The sequence below is a fragment of the Etheostoma spectabile genome, chromosome 8 (genome assembly GCF_008692095.1).
Source record: "Etheostoma spectabile isolate EspeVRDwgs_2016 chromosome 8, UIUC_Espe_1.0, whole genome shotgun sequence".
NCBI lineage: Eukaryota > Metazoa > Chordata > Actinopteri > Perciformes > Percidae > Etheostoma > Etheostoma spectabile.
In genome coordinates this window covers 27,805,872-27,826,979 of record NC_045740.1, presented here as the reverse complement: position 1 = coordinate 27,826,979, position 21,108 = coordinate 27,805,872, and the positions used below count along the sequence as shown (strand labels likewise).

Here is a 21,108-nt window from a genome sequence, read left to right as displayed (position 1 = left end):
ATGCATCCTCAGCCTATAACCTCTGGAGAAGTTAGGGAGCTGCACCCAGGTCACTCTTCTCTCTTTAGAAGACATTTGGAATTTCTAGAGCCTCAGCCTTTCCACGAGACATTCAAAACCTGTGCATTGCTAACACCACTATTCCAAACACAATGCTTACACAGCTTATGGATCTGTAGTTATTTCATATATACACACCACAGTTATTGTTAATTAAACATGAGCAGGGTAATCTAAAAGAAATAAGTCTCAAAAGACTATGATGATATTCTCTAAGCCTCCTCAGCAAAGCCGGAGGTGGATACTGACTGGGAAACATTGATTTGACTGTAATTTGCCTCAAGGTGTCAGAGAAAATGCTGAGTAGTTGAACTAGCAAGCTGTTCCAACATTTTACATGAATTCACTGCCTAGGTGCAGATCAGCATTGATTGGGCTTCTCGGGCTGAAAAGAGAAGGTGAGACAGAGATAGCAGGTTGTAGTCCTGCAGCACAAGGACACAAGCAACGCTGAAATGCATCACTGAAAAAGACTAACAAAGCAATGTGAAGGTAACGTACATGCAGAGCTATTTGTACCAGACAGATGGCAAAAAATGGGCTTGCAGCTATACTAAATACCTACAAGTCCACAGGCGCTACAAAGTATCACTACATATTGTGCCCCAAGGCAGATAAAAAGCTACAACTATCATACTCATTTTCTAACACGTATTTAGCCAGACTACTGTAGTTCTGTACAGTTTACTTGAGAGCAATAATCAATTTGCACCAAATTGAATTCCATTGTAAAATGTGAAATTGCCCTCTGCTGTGAGGCTGCACAGAAAAGCTTGTGTTTGTGGACATTGTTCCCAATAGCCTCTGAGTGGATGCCTTGCTTGGACTGTTTGCAATAACAAAAAAATACAAAGAATACCAAAAAGAATGGATAGGACCTTTTTATGATCAATAACCCAAATGCACGACCTACAGTATGAGGATATTTGCTGCAATATCAACACATTATTGACCACACAACACTGATGCTGCCTTCTCTATTGGCACACATTCATTACAAAAGATCCTGCTCATTTATGGAGAACTATTTTCTCCCATTCTCTGTAATCTGAACTCCTCTGGCCTATATTTAGAAAAGCAAGATCTCTGTTGCACTTGCTGGAGCAAGAAAAGAGACGTGATGTATAGTCAGTTGTGATGAGATATTTTACAAACTAACACTATGAAAGTTCCCTAACCCTAAACCTAACCATAACCCTAACCCTAACCCACCGTGAATTTGACATCTAACAAAAAGGAGACTTTCTGATGACAGAAAGCAGAGGCGGAAAAAGCAGCAAAAGATTGTACTCAAGTAAAGGTACCAATACTTTGATGAAATATTACAAGTAAAAATACCTGTCTGAAAAATGACTCAAGTAAAAGCAATAGGTAGTGCATTTAAAATGTACTAGAATATCAAGGGGTCATAAAAAAATTTAATTAAAGAAAAATCTATACAAATGTATACACATCTATACACATGTAATCACAACATAACACATGTCACACATGACATTTCCTGCTACAATCCTCTCCAAAATAACTGAGCTCTCCCTTTACTCTTCATGCTGCTGATACATTTGACTAGTGTTCACTGGCCAGACTAGCAGCTAGCCTCTACACACCTAAGTAGCCAGTATGAACTAATTAGATGTATTAATTTAGCCAGCGTCCTACATACATTGTCCTATGGGTTGCTAGTAGGGGTGGGGGAAAGAATTGATACAACATAGCATTGCAATATTTTCAGTGGCAATACTGTATCAATACACAGGCACCATGTATGGATCTTTTATCATATATGTGTTGGTCAGTTTTTCTGCTTCACAATCCCATTTTGCGGAAATAAAATTGAAGTGAGATGGAAAAACAGAGAAATATATCTTATTAGATAAAACAGATGTTGACAAAGTTTCCTTTTGGGGACATCATTTGAAATTGGGAAAAATTAGAAGTTGGAAAAAAGGTTATAAATTGCAATGTATAGCAGAATATTGCAATATGTTTAAAAATCACAATAATATCGTATTGTGGCATAAGTGTTGTGATGATACCGTATCGGGAAGATTTCCACCCCTAGTTAGCAATGCCAAAAAACATGTTGGCAGGGGCAATAAACTACATTTTTCCAAGGGCCAGAATTTTTCTTTTCTTTTTACTCACAAAGGTTTTATTGTAGCCTACTTACAGTGACGAGACTAGGGTGAGTTCTTCTGCCCCAGCGGTCGTTGGTAATCCTCTTTGTATCTATGTATGTGGGTTTTTTTTAGTAAAGGATGGGATTTGTAATGTAGTAAAATACAATACATCACTCAAAATGTAATCAAGTACATTTTAACATTCTGATTTTAAAAACCACTTGAAAAATACAAAATACACAAAAACAGAACAACTCAATACAGTAACATGAGTACATGTGTTTTGTTACTTTTGACCTCTGGCATCCCTATGCTCCACCTGCACTTCTGAATCTAACAAGAAGGACACTTAGATTTAGACTTCTCATTATTTACTGGTGTATAGGTAAAGAATGAATGGCATGTACCAAAAACTGAGATTTTCTTTGTACTGCAAGTCCTGGAACTTCATGCAGCAGTTACTGTAATTTCATCTGTTCACCTGTCACTTTGCGTCATTGCCACATAGCTGACACAGTAGCAACTGGGCTAAAACTGCACCTGCAGCCCTGTTGATTGATGCTAACTCCGTAGCAAACATCAAACTTTAAGAGATTTATATGACTTGTGAGAAAAGTCGTTGTCATATGTGTCAAAAAAACAACAACTCATTAAATCTGAAGTCCACCTCTTTCAAAAATTGATGAGGGATGGGTGTGGGAGACTTAAATCCCTTTGCCAAAGCACCACCTACCTACGTGAACCTGCAATTCTCATGCTCTATTACCTCAGCCCCTCAGAGTGAAACATTGCAGATGCGTATCCCCAGTTGATCTGCAACATGAGCTAATGAGCTCAGTGGCACCGCACAACACGGCTGGGAAATCGAAGCAGCCAGAGAGACGTGTAAATTGGAGTGATCTCCCCAGACGATCTGCCGGACAAAGGCAGGCATATGGAGATATTTACCAAGAAGGTCAGCCAATCGGTATAATGGCCCTGCGATCTATGGGGGATGCTAATTATAAGAATTCAAATGATTAAAATACATATAGATACAGTGATGTTCTCTATGTAAATGTTGCAGAAAAATGAAAAATAACCTGATCACAGGCTAGACAATGTGGCAACTATTTAGTCATGACATGGGAGCCCATTGATATGGATTATTGGAGGATAATCTGGGACTGCTTCTATTGACCACTGATTAAATCCACTGACTATCTTATCCTATCACAGTTGGAGGTGGAAAATTTAGGTGGACAGACTGACTCAGGTTGATGCTTCATTCAAACCATTTCAAACTCAAATCCAATTCAACAGCCAGCCTTTCAAGGTGGATAGACGGAATAAAATGCATGTGACAGCATATACAGCTTGTTTCATCATCCCGCAGAGCGCACTCAACCCTCATCTATTTTCCCAATCCTTGTTTCACCTGGCAGTGACTGATGACGTTCAGCTGTGCCTCTTTATAATAGGGAAAAGGAGAAGAAGAAGAAAAAAGAAAAGTTTGTTAGAATGCGCGCTCTCTTGAGCCGTAAAAGATGACTGAACTTTTCATGCGCTGATATGGAGAATGAGAAACAGGCAAATTGCCTCAGTACTTTGGATCGAAAATCCCAGGGGTAAAGGGACAGCTTGTGCGAAATGTGTTATGGAATTCCACTCAACCAGACGCACTTCTTACAAAACACCTTGAGTCTGTCGATAGCTCTACTCTTTGTAGCATCAGAGCACGGGTACATTTGAAACCTTAAATGTCAAATACCGTGATTAAATCAATAGGGAAACTAATCTGTTCCCTCAGACCAAATGGTTTATAAATCCCGCAGCAATCCCCCAAGTAAGCACAGGAATTCAAGAATGCTAAACACATTTGGTTTTCTCTGCTCTAACAAAGGAGTGCCTTTGATACTACCACCCCTCATGTACTTGTAGGACAAGACTGCTGAGCTAACACTTTTCTTTCAAATATGAATATCAAATGAGGTTTTAGCTTTTAATATGGCACAACACTGGCAAAGCTGGGATGGGCCCATTTAGCAACAGCACAACCGATCTGTAGCAAAGGGAATGAGCTTGTGTGTGATGCTGCTTGTGTTTAATAAATCCTTGTGTAGTGTCTTCAGGCCTTTTTGGTTTTTAAAGGTGTTTCGGTATCACTGGACAAGATAAATAAGTGCAGCAGTGGACAGTAAATTGAATCTTGAATGGAAAAGGTGAAGATTGGAGGCTGTGAGCAGAGAGAACACTGCAGAGTAATCCTTGCTCCGAGCAAGAACACCAACACTGATATGCTCACAGAGCTGACACCAATGGGACTCAACCCCAACCACCAATCAGGCTGGTCAAGCAGACACTGTATTGGGGTATTTCCACTGCATGGTATCTACTCGACTCGCCTCGACTCTGCTCGCCTTTTTTGGTTTTCCATTGTGAAATAAATCCCTGGTACCTGCTAACAGGTACTTTTTGTAGTATTACCTCAGTCGAGGTTCCAAGCCCAAAAAGTGACGTGAAAACCTGCAGACTACTGACTGGTTGAAAAGATTTGTCACTAATCACTGCATTGTTAGTGACAGACAGGGACGGGGACTAGGACAGGGGGTCCTGAACCAACTCGCCATGTTTACCAGTAAATAGTTTATCCAGCATTTTTTTGTTGTTGCTGCCTCCAGGTTCATTAGAAACTAATTTGCCTTCTGTCTGTGGAAACAATCATTTTAAAATAATCTTAATCTTAAAAAAGAAAAAAAAAACATATTTCAGATATAGACATTTTTTAAAGTGGTCAAATTTGACCCGAGGGTTAAATTGTCATAATTCAAGATATATGCTGTATTTATCTCTACTATTTCTATTGCTTTTACCTTTTACCTTTGACGTTCTGTGTGTGTTGCGTTAGGTCACGGCAGTTTCCTGCTATGACGACCAGCCGCGACTAATCTGCGATGGAAAAAAGAGGACCGGGCACCGTGGACAAGTCGAGTCGAGCCAAGTCGAGTCGAGCAGGTACCATTAATGGAAAAACGCCATATGTGTGTGAGAGGACAAAGAACCCCCTCCCCCTAAACAACACATTATCACAACACAAAAGCAATTTGCTTTAATGATTGTTGGCTTTAGAGCTGTCCAAAGGGTTAAGAGAGTGGAGTTGAGAGTCGTGCTCTCAATCCTAACCGCACCACCCAATACTGCTCTAATCTGCCCGAAACGCCCCCTATACAGCTCAGACCCTTCTAATCCCTTATAAGAAAGAGGAGCCAGATGGTCATGAACAACTGCCGAGGGGCCTGAGGATGAGCACATGAAGGGAGATGCCTGGAGTGCTTGCCGCTGTTTACCTTGTGCTTCAAATTACCGCTGTGAAGAAAGCGTACTTTCAAGAACGGCTGTGTGTACAGCGAGTGCGCTCGTGCATGTGCGCACAGTCAGGAAGAAAAGACCCCTGTACCTGGTGTCGGATTATTGCAGCGCATCATTCCCTCTTCAGTTCTGAGATGAGATGTCAGAGCTTCAAAGGCAAACCTCCCTACTGGCTGCAGTAACCTTGTGATTCCTGGAGTGTCAGAGGTAGAGCGCTTCAGTCCCAAGGGTGTCAAGATACAACATGCCTCTCACCCTCCCTCCCTATGTCACAGAGTGCTCAGGCACCCCGTCCCGACCCCTCACTGTCGCGAACCCTTTATTCCCCAGCTCTGCTAATCTTCAATTTGGCGCACTGCTGCCCCAGAATCCAGAAAGCCAGTCAGCCAGCCGCCAATGAGCCTAACGCTGCCGCTGATGGACAGACCCACCAGCCACATGCTCGTCACCCCTCTCTCTTCCCTTGGGCCACAGATTAAACTGCCATTTAAATGATCTAGTGGTGGGAGGAGAGCGAGAGTATCAATCTGAGGGAATAGAAGGGAAAATGCATGGTGGGTGTTCATTAAGTGAACATAACCAGAGTAAAAATTCAATTACTTCACAGCAGGGGTTGTGCTGCGCTGGGGAAACTCTATAGCCACTTAAGAGTACACACACACACACACACACACACACACACACACACACACACACACACACACACACACACACACACACACACATACATGATTATAGATAGTCATTACATCTCACACTCCAGGGACAGTTTTTTGCACACTTTCAGGATAGTTATAATGCATTTCCATGGAAGTCAACAAGCTAGGGTCCACATAAATCAGAGGCCACCCATCTTGAAATCCAAAGCCTCTTTTCCACCTTCCCCTATTAGTGGTGTGCAGCAGCCGGTTATTAGTAGAAGGTTTTGCCACTGAAAAGGGTTAAGCACAAATTGAGCGTGGAAAGGACCTAGGAAGTAAATGCCTTGACACAAATCCGCTGTGACTGCCCTTCAAGAAGATAGCTGACAGTATTGACCTCGTGAACTCAGCCAAAGGTGAACCTATAGCAGTGCACTGAGGTAGCTTCTGAGCTATTGAACGAGCCAAGCATACCTGACATACATAACTGATGGTGTCGCTCGGTTAATGTAGATTCTAATATGGCCTTGCTCTCTCGTGTTTCACTCGTAGCTCGAAGAAAGAATCCTGATCTGCAGTTGTAATCATTGATTGATTGATGATTAAATCACCATTCTGAATTCAAAGGATCAAGAATATCCACCTTATTTGCTTTCAGTAACAGAAAACATGCATGATTATTAGGATTGATGATTTTTCTTCTTTATTTAGAGAATGCTTAAAAGTTTCCCCCCTATCTAAAAAAGTAGTTACTAGGTAAGACCTGAGCACTTACTTAGACTGTAAACTAGTGAATGAGTTTAAAAGAGGTGCTCACATCAAGCTAAGTCAATGTCTGCATTAATGAATTCAGCATCAGCTAATCGTTTCCGACCCTTTCATTCCCTTAAACAAACATTACATCAAGGCAAATCACACTGAAGAGCCCCTGAGCCATTTATGAGTCTTTGCCAATCGCTCTCACTAGTGCCTCTGCGGAATAGCTAATGATAGGGGAATGATATGGAGACACTGTCAAGAAGCAACAAAAACGTCCACAGCTTCAGGCCACTGAGCCTGGCCATGAACACTGCTGTCCGTTTTTGTATATAGAGCGGACAGTGAGATGGATCTCTGCTTGTGTGGTGCATGTGGACGTGTGTGTGTTTCCAATGCTGGCCTGATCGCAGCTGGACTCAAGCTAATGCCCACTCTGCTTCCTCCGACATGCCCCAGTTAGCAGTGCTCACAACCCAGTGACATGGTGGTTGGTAAAGTGTTTTTACACTTCGTTGCATCCACACAAAAGACTTGGCCCCATCACCTATAAGCCCTCTAATCCATTGTGTAAGCATTCGAGGGATGCCCACTTTTACAACAAATGCCCATGCATGGGCACACAGCAGAGTCTGCCACACGCTGGCCAGGTTTCTCTGGGTTCATCTATTTGTGAGTCAATCACATTGGGGTTTTTTTTAGGGCCTGAGCACTGACAGCGGCGAAGGCCCTATTCAAACTGAAGGAATTATTATTATTCTTTTATCCGGCAAATGAATTGCCTTTTTGAGGGGCTAGACACATTCAAAAACTCTGGTGAAAATCTACGTATTTTAAGGGTTTTGGGAATAGGTGCACAAAAATGGCTTGATAGCGCATCCTATAAAATTAAAAAAAGCCCCTGGAGTACGTTTAACGTAGACTCACGAAACTTGGTACCCATATGTAGCATTGCAAGACGTACATAAAACGCCATTGGAGCCATACCCTAAACCCAAAAGGAAAAAAAGGGCTACAAATGCACAGTTGCAGTAACCCCGACGCGCGCAGATTAGCGATGGCACGTCCAACGCAAAATTTCTTATTATAACTAATTAATTGGCCTACTACAAATATTGATTATTACAACAATTTGTAAATTACACAAATTGAGGATTTGGCAATTTTGAAATCACATTATAATGTTCTCCATTATTGATTGTACGTTTACCCACAGACCCAAACACATTTCATAAAACAATAATGCATTCATTCATTCATTCATTCATTCATTCATTCATTCATTCATGCATTCACTTAAACCTTTATTGGAGCCTTGAAAATCATTGGTTTCCCTCATTTAGAACACGATACTCAGTTTAAACAATTGCACCCTGAATCTAAGTGGTTTGAGATCATTGTCTTGAATTGTCCAGGGCTATTTTGAATATTAGAAATACTTCCATGTGTTTAGAGCAGAAAAAACTAAAGGCAGATTTTTCAAGTTCAGAATGAACTCGCTGGACTTCATTAGAATGAGTTTGGTTTGGTCTTGTTGTCCACTCCAGCTACATACATGTTACATAGAATGGTCAACTCCCATGTTCAATGTAAACCATTTAACCATCTGAATGAGTGGACGCAATCAACCCACAACAATCCACCCTCCCACCTGTCACATTCAAAGGACGTCTTGATGCACTGCCACTTACACTGTTATCCACAAATGGCAACATGCACAGGACGGAACAACCATAAACAGCCTGATGTAATAATTTGAAACACATGATCACAATGGCAACCATCACTTTGCCGCAATGTTTCCTGATTAACATGTTAAGAAACTTGTGACACACTAAGCCTTCAGATTTGCCAACCCAGATACAGATAGTGATCACATACTAAAGCAAGATTTACTCTTGTCATCAGACATTTGTATAATCATCATCAACTAGAACACAGTGAACAAGTGTGATGAAAAACCATTACATGTTAAATATTGAGCCACTTACCCAGAAGATGAGATTGAAGATGAACATCATATACTTCAAGCAGCAGAGGCAGCCTCTTGCCATGTTGCACTTCTTGAATTCTAAAAGGAACACAAAGGATAGATCCAGGTAAAAGACCACGTATTTGCTGCCTTTGGGTGAGCTGTACTTGTTGGTGGTCTTGTCTGCTGCGCTGGCGTCAGCTGCCGCTGTAGCCTGCCCCTGCTGTGCGTTTTTGCGCGGCCCCGTGGAGCCGTAGAATGCACCGGCAGTGAAGCCGCGGCCACCAAACGGGCGGCCAGACGTGGAGGCTTGGGCAAAATCGGAGTCACGGCTATCTACGGAAGGGCTACGGTGAATAGCTGACTCCTCACTGCTGGACTTCTCCATGCTCTAGGGCTGCAGCTGCTGATGAAGGGCTCCCTGACGCACAGTATACCATAGTCTCGGGGATGACAGGACAGAACAACACAAGTCTCCACTGCTTTGCAATCCGAAGCACAAAAAAAAAAGAAAAGATAAAAAAAGCCTTACAGAGACACAACTACATCCACCTCAAAGCACACAGATGGGTAAGAAAGTCTGCACAGAAGTGAGTGGAACTGCACATTTCAGGCGTCTTTGCGGGATTAAGTGTATTCTGCTTGCTGCTGCTGTCTTGCTGTGATAGTCCTGAAGTTGCTGTGCAGCAAAGTCCTGTGAGAAGCATTACCATCGCCTTTGGACTGTCTTTCTTGGGAAGAAGTTACAGTACCTCTATCCACTCTTAATATCCCTCTCCTCCTGTGCTGCCAGGCTGTTCCAGTGCTAGAGAGACCCCCTGGTGAGCCTCAGCTGCTCCACTTCCACGTTCTCTTGCTGACCTGGTAACCTTTCTCCCATCCACTCTCCACTGATCCTTCCCTGTCCGCCTCTCCTCAGCGTGCTCTGATGCGCTCTCTCTTCCTTCAACCTATCTCTCTCTCTCTCTCTTTCTCTCTCTCTGTCTCTTTCTAAGTGTGCCTGTCTTCTCTAGTGTTCCATTCTGTGCTCAGCGGCTCAGTCCTCCGCACTGGCAGCGCTCTGCTCTCCCAATCGCGGCGCTCTGGCTGATGTGCTATTATCGGCAGACGCAACTCGCAGGCATTCCCTATCTCTCAACAAGAGCAGTGCCCTCCTTCCCTAACTCTCTCCCTCTCTCTCTCTCTTTCTCTCTCTCTCCCTCAACCCCTCCCCCGCTGCTGAGAAGACAGCCAATGCAGCAGCTGCAGCCAGACCCGAGCTCCTCCTCTACGCTCCCCGTGTCTTTAATAAGCCCATCACCCTTTGACTATACATGTTCAGCAATTTCATCTCTGCTGTCAGGGGAAATGAGAGGCCACAGATGAGTTTAAGAATATAAAACAAAAAACAAAAAAAACTAAATGAAGTGTCAGGTAATTGTAGATGAGTAGAGGTTGTGTGTGGAACAGCAGGGTTAGGTGTGTGTGTGTGTGTGTGTGTGTGTGAGATGAAAATAATTACTGGCAGGCTCTATTGCATGCAAATAGCTTTCATTTCGAGTCTGCTGATGACACATCAGCACCTGCAATTTCACACATGCCAGTATAGCTTCTCACATGGTTTTAATGTGTAATCTGTAATTTGTTTTAAGATGAATGATGGGGTGATTTATCATATATTTCTGAAACCACTTTGAAACTAAGACGACTATCACTGGAGGGATTATGTGTCTGTTCTGGGGGGTGGAGGCAGTACAGAGCTGCAGTTTGGTCTCGCTGTTGCTCTGCTTTATTCATCACTGCACTGCCCACATCCATGTAAGGAGGAACCAATTAACTAGCAATGTCCAGGCTTTGGAATTATGGCACCATCTTAAGCATGGAAAGGAGATAGTGCCTTTAAGATGCTGAACACTCTCCGAGGTAAAGCCAGGGTCAAACAGCCCTGCGGATTCACACGCTAAGCTGACGAGATATTACAGAGCTTTGTCCTTAAATGTGTCTATCTCCCCGAACATCTACAGTACTTACATACCATCAGAGGACAATGGCTAACTGATAAAGGATCCTTAAGGTAGCGACTGTGCGGGTTGCAACTGTCAAATTTACAGAAAAGAGGATCTTTTAAGCTTCGTTTTGACCTCAGGTGACAGGAACAATTGCAATAAAAATGTAAATGCCCTTATTGTCTCCCAGAATAAAACTTTTCTCCAGGACTGTCAAGCTAAACCCGGGGTGCCAATCAACTGAGCCTTCTTCTGCCTTGGTAATGGTCTCCTGTCAGCTAAGTGCAGTTATGGCTCAGCCTGCAGACAGATGGAGAGAGAGTTTCAACTGAATGGTCTTAAAGGTAAACCCAGTAATACCCAATCATCAAAGACATGCTAATCCAACCCCCTTGTGTTTCACCATTGTAGAGTAAAAAAGAGAAATTATAGAAAATTAGTTTTCAGCAATTGGTTAAGGTTGCAATTTAACAGCACATTAATAAGTATGAAGGTTTAAAAATGACAAAATATTAAAATGTTTGCATATTAACATAATATTTACACACGGTTCCCGCAGAATCGATTTAAAATGAATTGTTGACACCATTCTCATGTGTGTACGCTAAAAATAAGGAGCCAGAGGGCAGCCGGTTAGCTTAGCATAGCATCAAGACTGGAAAAACAAGGTAAAACGGCAAGCCAGGCTCTGTCCCAGGCTAAAAATAAATCTACCTACCAGTACCAGGTCACAAACACAAAATATTTCAGAACATGACTCCTGCAAAACCACATATTTTGGAATGTATGCTTTGTTTTTGTTGGGATTTGACAAATGCGATACAACAAGCGGACTAGTGACCTTCAGAGGAGCCTGTAGGTGGATTTTGTTAACCTTTGGGAAGAGGCTACCTGTTTCCCTATGTTTCCAGTCCTTATGCTAAGCTAAGCTAATAGCTGGTCACTGTACCGTTATATTTACTGAACACACATAGACGTGCTATCAATCATTTCATCTGTACTCTTCTCGAGAAAGTAAGCAAATTTCCCAAAATGTCAAAAACTATTGCTTTAAGTGAACCAATTGTTGAAGAACACATGCAAATAATTTAATATAAAGAAAGCTCGCAGTTAATCCATTATTCCTGCTGTCAGTTTGGGGTACTAACCAAAGATGTGCCTATTTTAATCGTGCATGCCTTTTTTGAGGTTTCAATGTGGCTCCGAAAAGCTCGTATTAACTGAAAGATCACAGAATCTCACACATTGAAGTTGGGAGACTTTGATCTGACACCGGTATTTTAACAGATCATTTGCTTTAGCCTCCACAAAGCCTCAAGTGTCTTTAACCACATGTTTGCAGTTCCAGAGACAGATCTGTTATCTGCAAAAAGGCAGCAACTCCAAAGGCAAATCAGTCGTAACGTTGCCAAAGGTAGACGTCACATGATGGGAATAGCTTTTCACAAGTTCCAAGTGACAAGGTTTCCTATTAGCCCTTTTGAATAAATGTGTAAAGCTGCAAAGACTGTCACAATCCATACGCTCTGCATCCAGTGAGTTTTAGGCCCTTAACTCCAAATTCAATACAATCTACGCCAGTCCTGCCCTCTCGGAGAGTTACACACATTTATCAGAGCTCAGTGGGGCTCTTAGTGCGCATGGTACTGATTCCTCAAGTAGCCTCAAGGACACATCTGAGCCCATTCCCTCCGCGCAAAGATCCATCCATCGACTCGGAGCAACGGGGCTCTGCGCCTCTGCATTAGGTTGAGGAGGCAAAGCAAGAGAGAATTACACTTAAGCTAAATTTGGGAGAAAATGGGAGTCTGTAGGATGATACAAAGAGTTGAGGCTTGCAGAGCACATGGAATATATGTGGTGCACAGCAGAGCAAGCCAGAGCGAGCAGTCTAGGCCGAGATGGAGGGTGTAACTGGGTTGAGATTGTATTCAAACATTCTCTATGATGCCGTGTAAATCTGGCAGCTCCTTTGACATATGGTGCCAAGACAGACTGGGCCACGGAGATTAGAGCTCCGAGGGAACCAACGGGGGACTCTCTTAGAGCTCTTCAGACATCTACACAGAAGGTAATAGGAAGCAAACACTTCACTGTAGTGCCACTGTGAAGAAACAATGACTTATGAGTGGTGGGATTACTAGAGTTTATAGAGTGTGGTCTAGATCTATCTGTAAAATGTCTCGAGATAACTTTTGTTATGATTTGACTATGAATAAAATTGAATTGAATTGGTGTCATCTCCATCCATCAACCAATGTCTCCATTAAAGAAGGTAATAAAATTAATATTTGTATATGTTACCAGTGTTTCCCGTACATTGATGTATTTATGGCGGGCCGCCACTGTGGTATCCTAACTGTAACATCTTAACTGTAATTTTGAGTAACAAGAATGCTTATCTGTACGCCAGGCACGGCGTCATCAAAATTTGTGGGTGGGCCTGTTGAAAAGTGGGTGGGCCTAGGCCCGTCAGGCCCACCCACTTTTCAACAGGCCCACCCACAAATTTTCATTAAAAAAAAAAGAAAATAATAGGCTATATTTAATTATAAAGAATTATTAAAAAGTGTCAAATTATCTCATAATTTGTGCTAAATTAGTCTAAATCTTAAGTAGTTTTTAACTTAATTTAAAAAAAAGTTGTTTGTCTATTAAGTGACAGTGATCTGCGCAACATTTCCAACGCGCTAGACTGCCAGCTTAGTGAACTGAACACTCGATTCCACAGTGACACCTCTGGCATCTGCAGCAGTCCTGATGTCTCCTAGCCTTCAGACTAATGACACCATCAGCAGTCTTGATGTCTCCTAGCCTTCATACAAATGACACCAGCTGGTCAATGAGGACGTTTTCCCAAATATCCATGCTTTCCTAAAAGCTCTGATAACACTGCCGATGACGTCCTGTACAGTTGAACGCGTCTTTTCCAGTGTCAACCGGATTAAAACACCAATTAGGAGCACCATGCTTACGTCTCGCCTTATTCTCTATATGTCTGTTGACATACGAGAGCTTACAGTAACTCTTGACTTCAATGATATCATCGACATTTTAAAGAGCAAACCTCGCCGACTACTGCTGTAATTTGTGTCAGTGTGTGTGTGTGTGTGTGTGTGTGTGCGAGGCGACCTAAAAACATGCGATGAATCCGTAGGCTACATGTTGAAAGTTAGTAACATAGCAGAGAGAAAAAGAGGAAATGAGTCGTTCCGTGTTCGCTTCTTCTAGGCCTTTTTAGCGAGTTTAATTGTGTACCAAGAGGGATAAGAGTATGTGAAGGCTACTCTGTCGTATTGAGATATATAAAATATCGATTCATAATCCGTTACAAATCTACAGGTACATTCTATTTCTATATCAGCTTGTTACTGTTCTTTTTCCCTCATGGGTCCCTTGTTAGGCGCGTGGTCTGTTGTTAATGTGATTTATTTCCTTTTGTTAAATATGGATATAACATGAATCACACTAAAGTAACAGTTTGTCTCTTTCGGAAATAACTTGAGTCTCGTTTTACACGACAGATGACGTCAATGAACAAGTTCTGTGACCGAGTATTGAATGAAAACTGTCGGGAGGTGTTGTTGATCTGTAGTGTTGAAAACTTAAAAACAATTAAACAGAATTGTGAAATATTCAGCCTCCTGTTATACGAGCAGAACTAAATTATGTTTTGGGGAAATATTAAATGCCCGACCACTGTTCCAGTCTTAGGTCTATGGAGCTTTGCGTAATAGCGCAGCCAGGTATGGTGCGTAATGGAGATTCCAACGCGCTCCTCTCTGGGCAGAACCAAGGAGAGGGGTCGCGGATAGGGTCGTCCTATACAACCAAACGTTTGTACAATGTTTTTTTACAACATATTTAAAGAGCATCAAGCTATTGAAATCTCTATTATGTTAGCACAGATAATATAACAGTATATTAGTCATTTGTATTAGGTTAAACAGTGATTTGATATCATGTTTTAATTTAAGGCCCACCCAAAATTGGTCTGGCCCATCCAAAACTGAAATCCTGACGCCGTGCCTGCTGTACGCTATATCATTTACTTACTTAGGAAGAGTAATAGTTCATTTTCCTTATCCAGTATTTGAAGTTAGCTGCTAATAAGGGATGTTCCAGCAGGAGGCGCTGTTACGTTGAGTTCAGAATCAGAGTATGTTATGCTGACAGGATGTTGTCTCTAGGTGTAGAATAAGACCGTAGAAGTTGTTGCTAGCCTGAGACATGTGAAAGTAGCTTCGTAACTCGTAACGTTGTCATGCCGGTCCGTTTGTATTAAACGTTCGAAGGATTCGGGATGTTGTGGACATTAAGTTCTTCCTTAGAAGATACAACAGCCACATTATCAACACTGACCTCCACAAGTTGATGTTCTTTTTTCTTTTACTGTTCAAAATGGCCAAAATCTTACACATTGCACATCGATTCGCTTCGCCCCTCCTTGCCCTAGTCTCTCTGACAAGCACATGACAACAGGTGGTCTGTGAAAATTCCTTTCGGTGCACACTCTGAATCAAAACATGATCATGAGAGGGAGGAAGGATCGCTGTCGACTTTTCTCCCAGAGTAGACGGCCGGCTGAATTCCTGAAGAGAATCAATCCGGTGTTCACGAATGGTTGGTCTCTGCACAAATCTGTCTAAAAGTGATGTGCTCAATTTAACTCTGATCAGTTAGTGTACCTACGTTCCTTATCTCAGAGACCCAAGTCTTCGAATAAGTCAGTAGCAAGCATGTAAAGAGCAGAGCCGGAAAGGTTAGATGCCTCGTTAGTATGTGCGACAAGGGAAGACAGAAGGGCAGAATATGTATGGACAAAGCAAAAAATAAATAAATAAATGAAACACACTCGTATTTCTTTGCAGTTCTTTATATTGCGACCTGGAATCTGCTTTTGATAAAGTGTGTTTTCGGTGCACTTTATCTGCGACACCTTCAAAAAAATGACAGAGCAGTTTGTTTGTGTGAAAGCTGAGTTTGCTTTAGAGAACGTTTTTCAGATTCTTTTTTGTGATACATTTTTTATTCATTTAAAAAGCCAAACAATAGTGCAAACCATCGGTCCAGATGACAACATACAGAAAAGTACACTACGCACAACTTTTCCACAATCCTTCCTTGCGATCAAATGATTCACTCAAAAACAAAGAGAGGAAATACAGGAAGGAGGGAGACAACAAAAAAACACAACAGAAAACAACGATGCCCGCAGATCACAAACAAGACACACAGACAAACACACAAATGAACAAACTAGAGGCATTGACAGGGAGACGGACACAAGACAAAAAGGGACCAAACACACACACACACACAGACGGACAGAAGTGAGAAGGCCGTAGCACAGGTCTACAGCATGGACTTCAAGGATCGAGCAATGCTGAGCCAAATGTCCACAATCCTTCACGTGGAGTGCTCCATATACGAGTATATTTATATAATTCCTGAGGTGGTTTTCAACAGGTCGCAATCATTCTTGGCCGCTGTAAGTCCAGCAAAAACAGCATGTTTTGGAGTTTTACAAAGCCGGAGGGCTGACAGATCATTCGTAATCAAAGCTCTATCCAGTACAAAGTGATAGAATATCGGACTTGGAACCATACAACACAACTACTGGCAAAATTGGGCCAGGAGCTACACCTTAAGCCACCATTCCTGTCGAGTTGATCACGTGACCTCCACCATACCATAATAGATGAGAGTGTCTCTTCAGATTGTGTATGTCTCTGTGTATATGTGTGCTTTTGTGCGTGTTTTGGTAGATTTTATTTCTTGATGCTTGCTTTTCTCAGATTTTATACAATCTAAAATAGTGTGAACAATGTGAACACTTAAAAGTCCCGAGGCATGACATTAATAAGAGTTCCCCCAGCCTGCCTATGGTCCCCCAGGGACTAGAAATGGCGATAGGTGTAAACCGAGCCCTGGGTGTCCTGCTCTGCCTTTGAGAAAATGAAAGTCTGGAATCTTGCCCCTTATGAGGTCATAAGGGGCTCTCTCCTTAAGCCTCAGAAATGGCACATGACATGGCATCCAAAATGCACCACGTCACGGGACCTTTAGAGCTACAACATTGTGTAAGAATTTTTCCCATCTAGCATTGAGATCATATGTCGCAATCAACTCTCTCTCGCCACGCAGTTCAAAGTATGTATAGCACCTACGGTAGACGCTTCAAAAAAACAAAAGTGTACAAAAGGCCGTCTATCAGCCGTGGTTGTTGGAGTGCATGTCAGAGTGTGGTGCCACCCGACAGAAGGGAGAGCAAAAGAAAAAGAGACTGCAGCGGTCCGGAGGATAATTAAATAGTTGGGATTTGGTGTGTGCGTCCCAAGCAGCTCCAATTTCACTCCTTTTTCTGATGCCACCAGTCTCTTGCTCTTTTCAATATCCGTTTTCTTGTTCTGGGCGAAGAAGAAGATTCCTGTTCCTGAAATTTGGATTTTGAATACGTGTGGTGTGTGGTCAGCAGCAGCTGTAAGTCGAAAACGCGAAAGGCAGGGCGGTACGTCCTTTATATCCCTTACTAACGTATTTCAAGATGGCGCATGACTATGGAGAGTCTACCCCAATTCATGCAAGCGCAGATGTAATATGTCAAACCAATGGGAATACTTGAAATTAATGGTGGTGGTCAATATTAAAAAAAAAGTACAAGTTTGAGAACGGGCAACACAGATTTGGATATTGAACAACTACAAATGTTACACACTGGGGCTTTAAGACTGTGGTTACTTGTAATGATCTTTTGTCATTATTTTTCACATTTTATAGACTGCATGACTAATACGACTATTAATCAAATTATTCCCTATCATGAAATCATTTAATTCAGCCCTACTCATCTATGACACTAATTTCCCCTAAAATGTCACTGGATGAAAGACAGCTCAGATAATTACGCGCATAAGATACGATGGAGCTGGAATAAGCTGGAAGGTGGAGGTGATCTAAAGTAAATTACACTAAATTTGTTTTTACATTCGACTAATATGAAACAGAAATTTCCGAGATATCTACCCCTCTGTTACTGAAATCTGGTTCCAATCTTGTGGCGTTCTGCTGATTGAATCACGCTGAGAACTCAGCAGTTTGTTTTGAGTACAAACATTTCATCGAATTTTCTTTTTAGCTTGTTATATAAAAGTTGGTTTGATTCAATAATCTTGTTGCGTGCCTCTAGGATAAATTAAAATGTTGGCCCACTATTTTTAGCCAAATTAATGATCAGAATCACGTCTTGATTTGGGAAAATGTCAGAATTTTTTGCAAGTCTTTGATATATCCTGCCACTGAATGGTTCAGCTTTATTGACTGGAATTGAATCACGACAATCACAGCCACAAGTCACAAGGTCCTCTCACACAAGACAGCATCCCAAAAATAAAACACTGGCTCAGTTAAAATGTCAATTGTAGAGAATTTGGGTAAAGGGATTGTTGACAAATGACAGTATAAAGCCTTATTCGCATGGGACATGTATTACCAGGGGACCTCACATGGTTTTGAATAGTACATACACCCCCCGCCCAAACCCAGACAAAGGAATTGATAGAGTTGGAGCTTCCTTTTTGGTAAGTCTGAATGCGCAGCTATGAGCAGGCTGACAGGAATGGCTGGGTGAAAGGAGAAAAAAAAATCCTGTTATCTGTGCACTCAAAGCTAGCGTTGGCCAATATCACCAAAGTATGCTAGCTAAATCGTTTGTAGCATTTTGCCGTGACAGTCAAATGAGGGATGTAACCTGCTTTGTCTAGCCTCACGAAGAGCCACATGACCGTTAAAGTAACGGGACGGGATGTAGGACAAGAGACTGTATCATGACGAGAGCCTGGGAGAGAGCGACCGAAAGCTATAGCCATTCAGCCGGGTGGGGGTTTGAAGCCTGTGCTGGTCCTATATGCGGTCCTCTTTTCGCCAAGTCAAACGTTCATCCGCCTATGTAGAGTTAGTTGGGTTGTTTAGCTTATCTAATTGGATGCTAATTATTTGACTAACGTTATTAACGTTACATCATAATAGACTGTTGGCCATGTGCATGACATGTTTCTCTCACAATGTAAAGATAACCCCCCAAATTGCATTCATTTTAACATGTCTATGATTATTATTGTTTTTATTATTATTATATTCTACTGTTGTGAAGAGATACCTATTATATATATTTTTTTTTAGCCAATATCATTTTAGAAATTTTCATTTCAAAAAATAAACTACAATTCAGTTTTTTGTTTGTGAAAGACAAACTGCATAGGTTAAGCAACATTTAGGCCTCAACCCCCACGTTTGTGTGTCATGTAGCACATTCACACGGGATAAACTTAAATTTTATTTAAATTTACTGAAAATGATGTCAAGTCTCTGTCAAAACTTTCATTTATGATTGGCAACGCAGCAAAAATCACAGAGATGATGATTTGCATGGGACTAATCATATCATACAACCTGTGTGTTATATATGGTAGATATAGTAGGTAACTGGGAGGAGTGGAACTCTTACTTGACAAATCACTGGCGTGGCAGGGTCGCATGTGATTAAAGTCACAGATAACCTCTGTAATTGTTACAAATGACTAGAGGTCCCCACGTAACACTAGTCCCGTGCGAATAGGCCTTACTGTGGAGGAATGTAGACAACATCAGAGCATTTAGAAAGGGGTAAGAAATGTGTAAGAAGAATCTACTAGAACCCCTAGATAATTACTAGCTAATATGTCATAAGCTCATATTACACAAGGAATCAGCACTGCATACCTTTGACCAGTCAATCTGAAACCGTATCAGACCCACAGACACACAGTATATGACATGCAACTGCACATAATCCTGGAGTGATTGTATGATCAAGGCCTGGCCATGAGGAGCGGATTAGAACTACAAAGGATTTTTCTCCCACACAATCTATCCCTGCCAGTGGCCCTTAGAGCCCATGGGTGTTTGGCCGAGACTGTTGCTGTGGACACTACTGACAACATGACCTCTGTGGACTTCTGCAGCGATCAGTCAACCAACTAAACAAACAAGAAGACGAGGTCCGCATTGACTTCTTGTCAAAGAATATGACGTTATGTGGAAATGTGCTAACAAGCTATTATTTCTGAAGTCTGCACCATCACCCAAATTCAAATTTAGATGTCAAACTGCAATGATATTTATGGTTCTGTCTTGCCCTTTTTATGATGTTCTGGATATTGCCTTCTGAGACGACGCTGACCAGACAGCACCGCCATTTTTCAGTCATTCTCGGGTGATTTGCAACCAAAAAGTCAATAAAAGTGTCTGGAAAGGGTGTTAATTAGGGATTTATACCATCACGCTGCCCTGAAGATCCAATTGTGATAGCATGTGAGGATCCTAGATAATAGCGCCAAAGCTGGAAAAGATTAAGCACTGTTTCTTAAAGTCAAAGGCTCTAAACACTGACCGCATCTGGGAGCTGGTGCTGACTGACCATTTACACAGCACGACACTGTTCCATCAGACATATTGCAGTTATGTAAACAGTTTTGTATTTGTTTATTCCTCCTCTCATGTAAAAAAAAAACCCTTGCCATTCACATTGTGAGAAGTGAACCAACAGCTGAGACACGTTTACGGCTCTTGTCAGGATTTTGAGGGAAATAAGCAGCAGTTATGGCATATCCATAAACCTACAGACAGAAACAGGTGCACACAGGGCGGTCATGCACGCACATACACCCATTTAAAATGAAATGCACACAAAGCCTCAAAGCCCTGGCAGCCAGTCCTGCAGCCAGGCCCCAATCTGAGCTTAATTCACGCAGCCACGTCCATCAGTGCTGTCGGAGATAAGGTTGGATAAAAAAGACAAGGCAAGGTTTTAGAAGTAAGGTAAGTATACTCCGACTAACAGGATACTACATTAGCATTTAGATAAGAAAGGGTCTCGCCCCATTGAAATGCAACGTATTGTTACAGTGCAGTAAAGTCCCGTTCAATAAGGGCCGTTGCAGTGGGGGTCAAATGCCTGTGATGTCTGTAGCAGTGTGATACATGAATCCCGGAATAGCCTCGCAGATGAATCTGTAGTGACAGTGTGTTCTGATAATGTTGATCAAAGGAGTGGGATAGCTAAGTCCACCCTTGTCCTGAGCTTTATGTAATATTTAAGAGAGACATACAGTAAGTGTGGGATAAAGATGGAACGTCAGCAATAAGAATCTTATCCAGTTCACTGGAGAAGTGTGGAGCCAGCCACA

The 21,108-nt window shown here is 42.0% G+C and overlaps 1 protein-coding gene across 3 annotated transcripts in view; it reads right to left on the bottom strand.

Annotated features, from left to right (window-relative positions):
* tspan9a (tetraspanin 9a) overlaps positions 1-21,108 on the bottom strand; it is a 197,761-nt gene that overhangs the window by 62,996 nt on the left and 113,657 nt on the right. For 2 of the 3 annotated variants that reach the window (XM_032524031.1, XM_032524032.1), the window contains one exon: positions 8,917-8,996. In XM_032524031.1, coding sequence (XP_032379922.1) covers positions 8,917-8,979 — 63 coding nt within the window. In that variant the 5' untranslated portion in view covers positions 8,980-8,996. Of the gene's footprint in view, positions 1-8,916; positions 10,061-21,108 lie in introns of those variants that run through there. The other variant, XM_032524030.1, reaches the window with a different exon arrangement.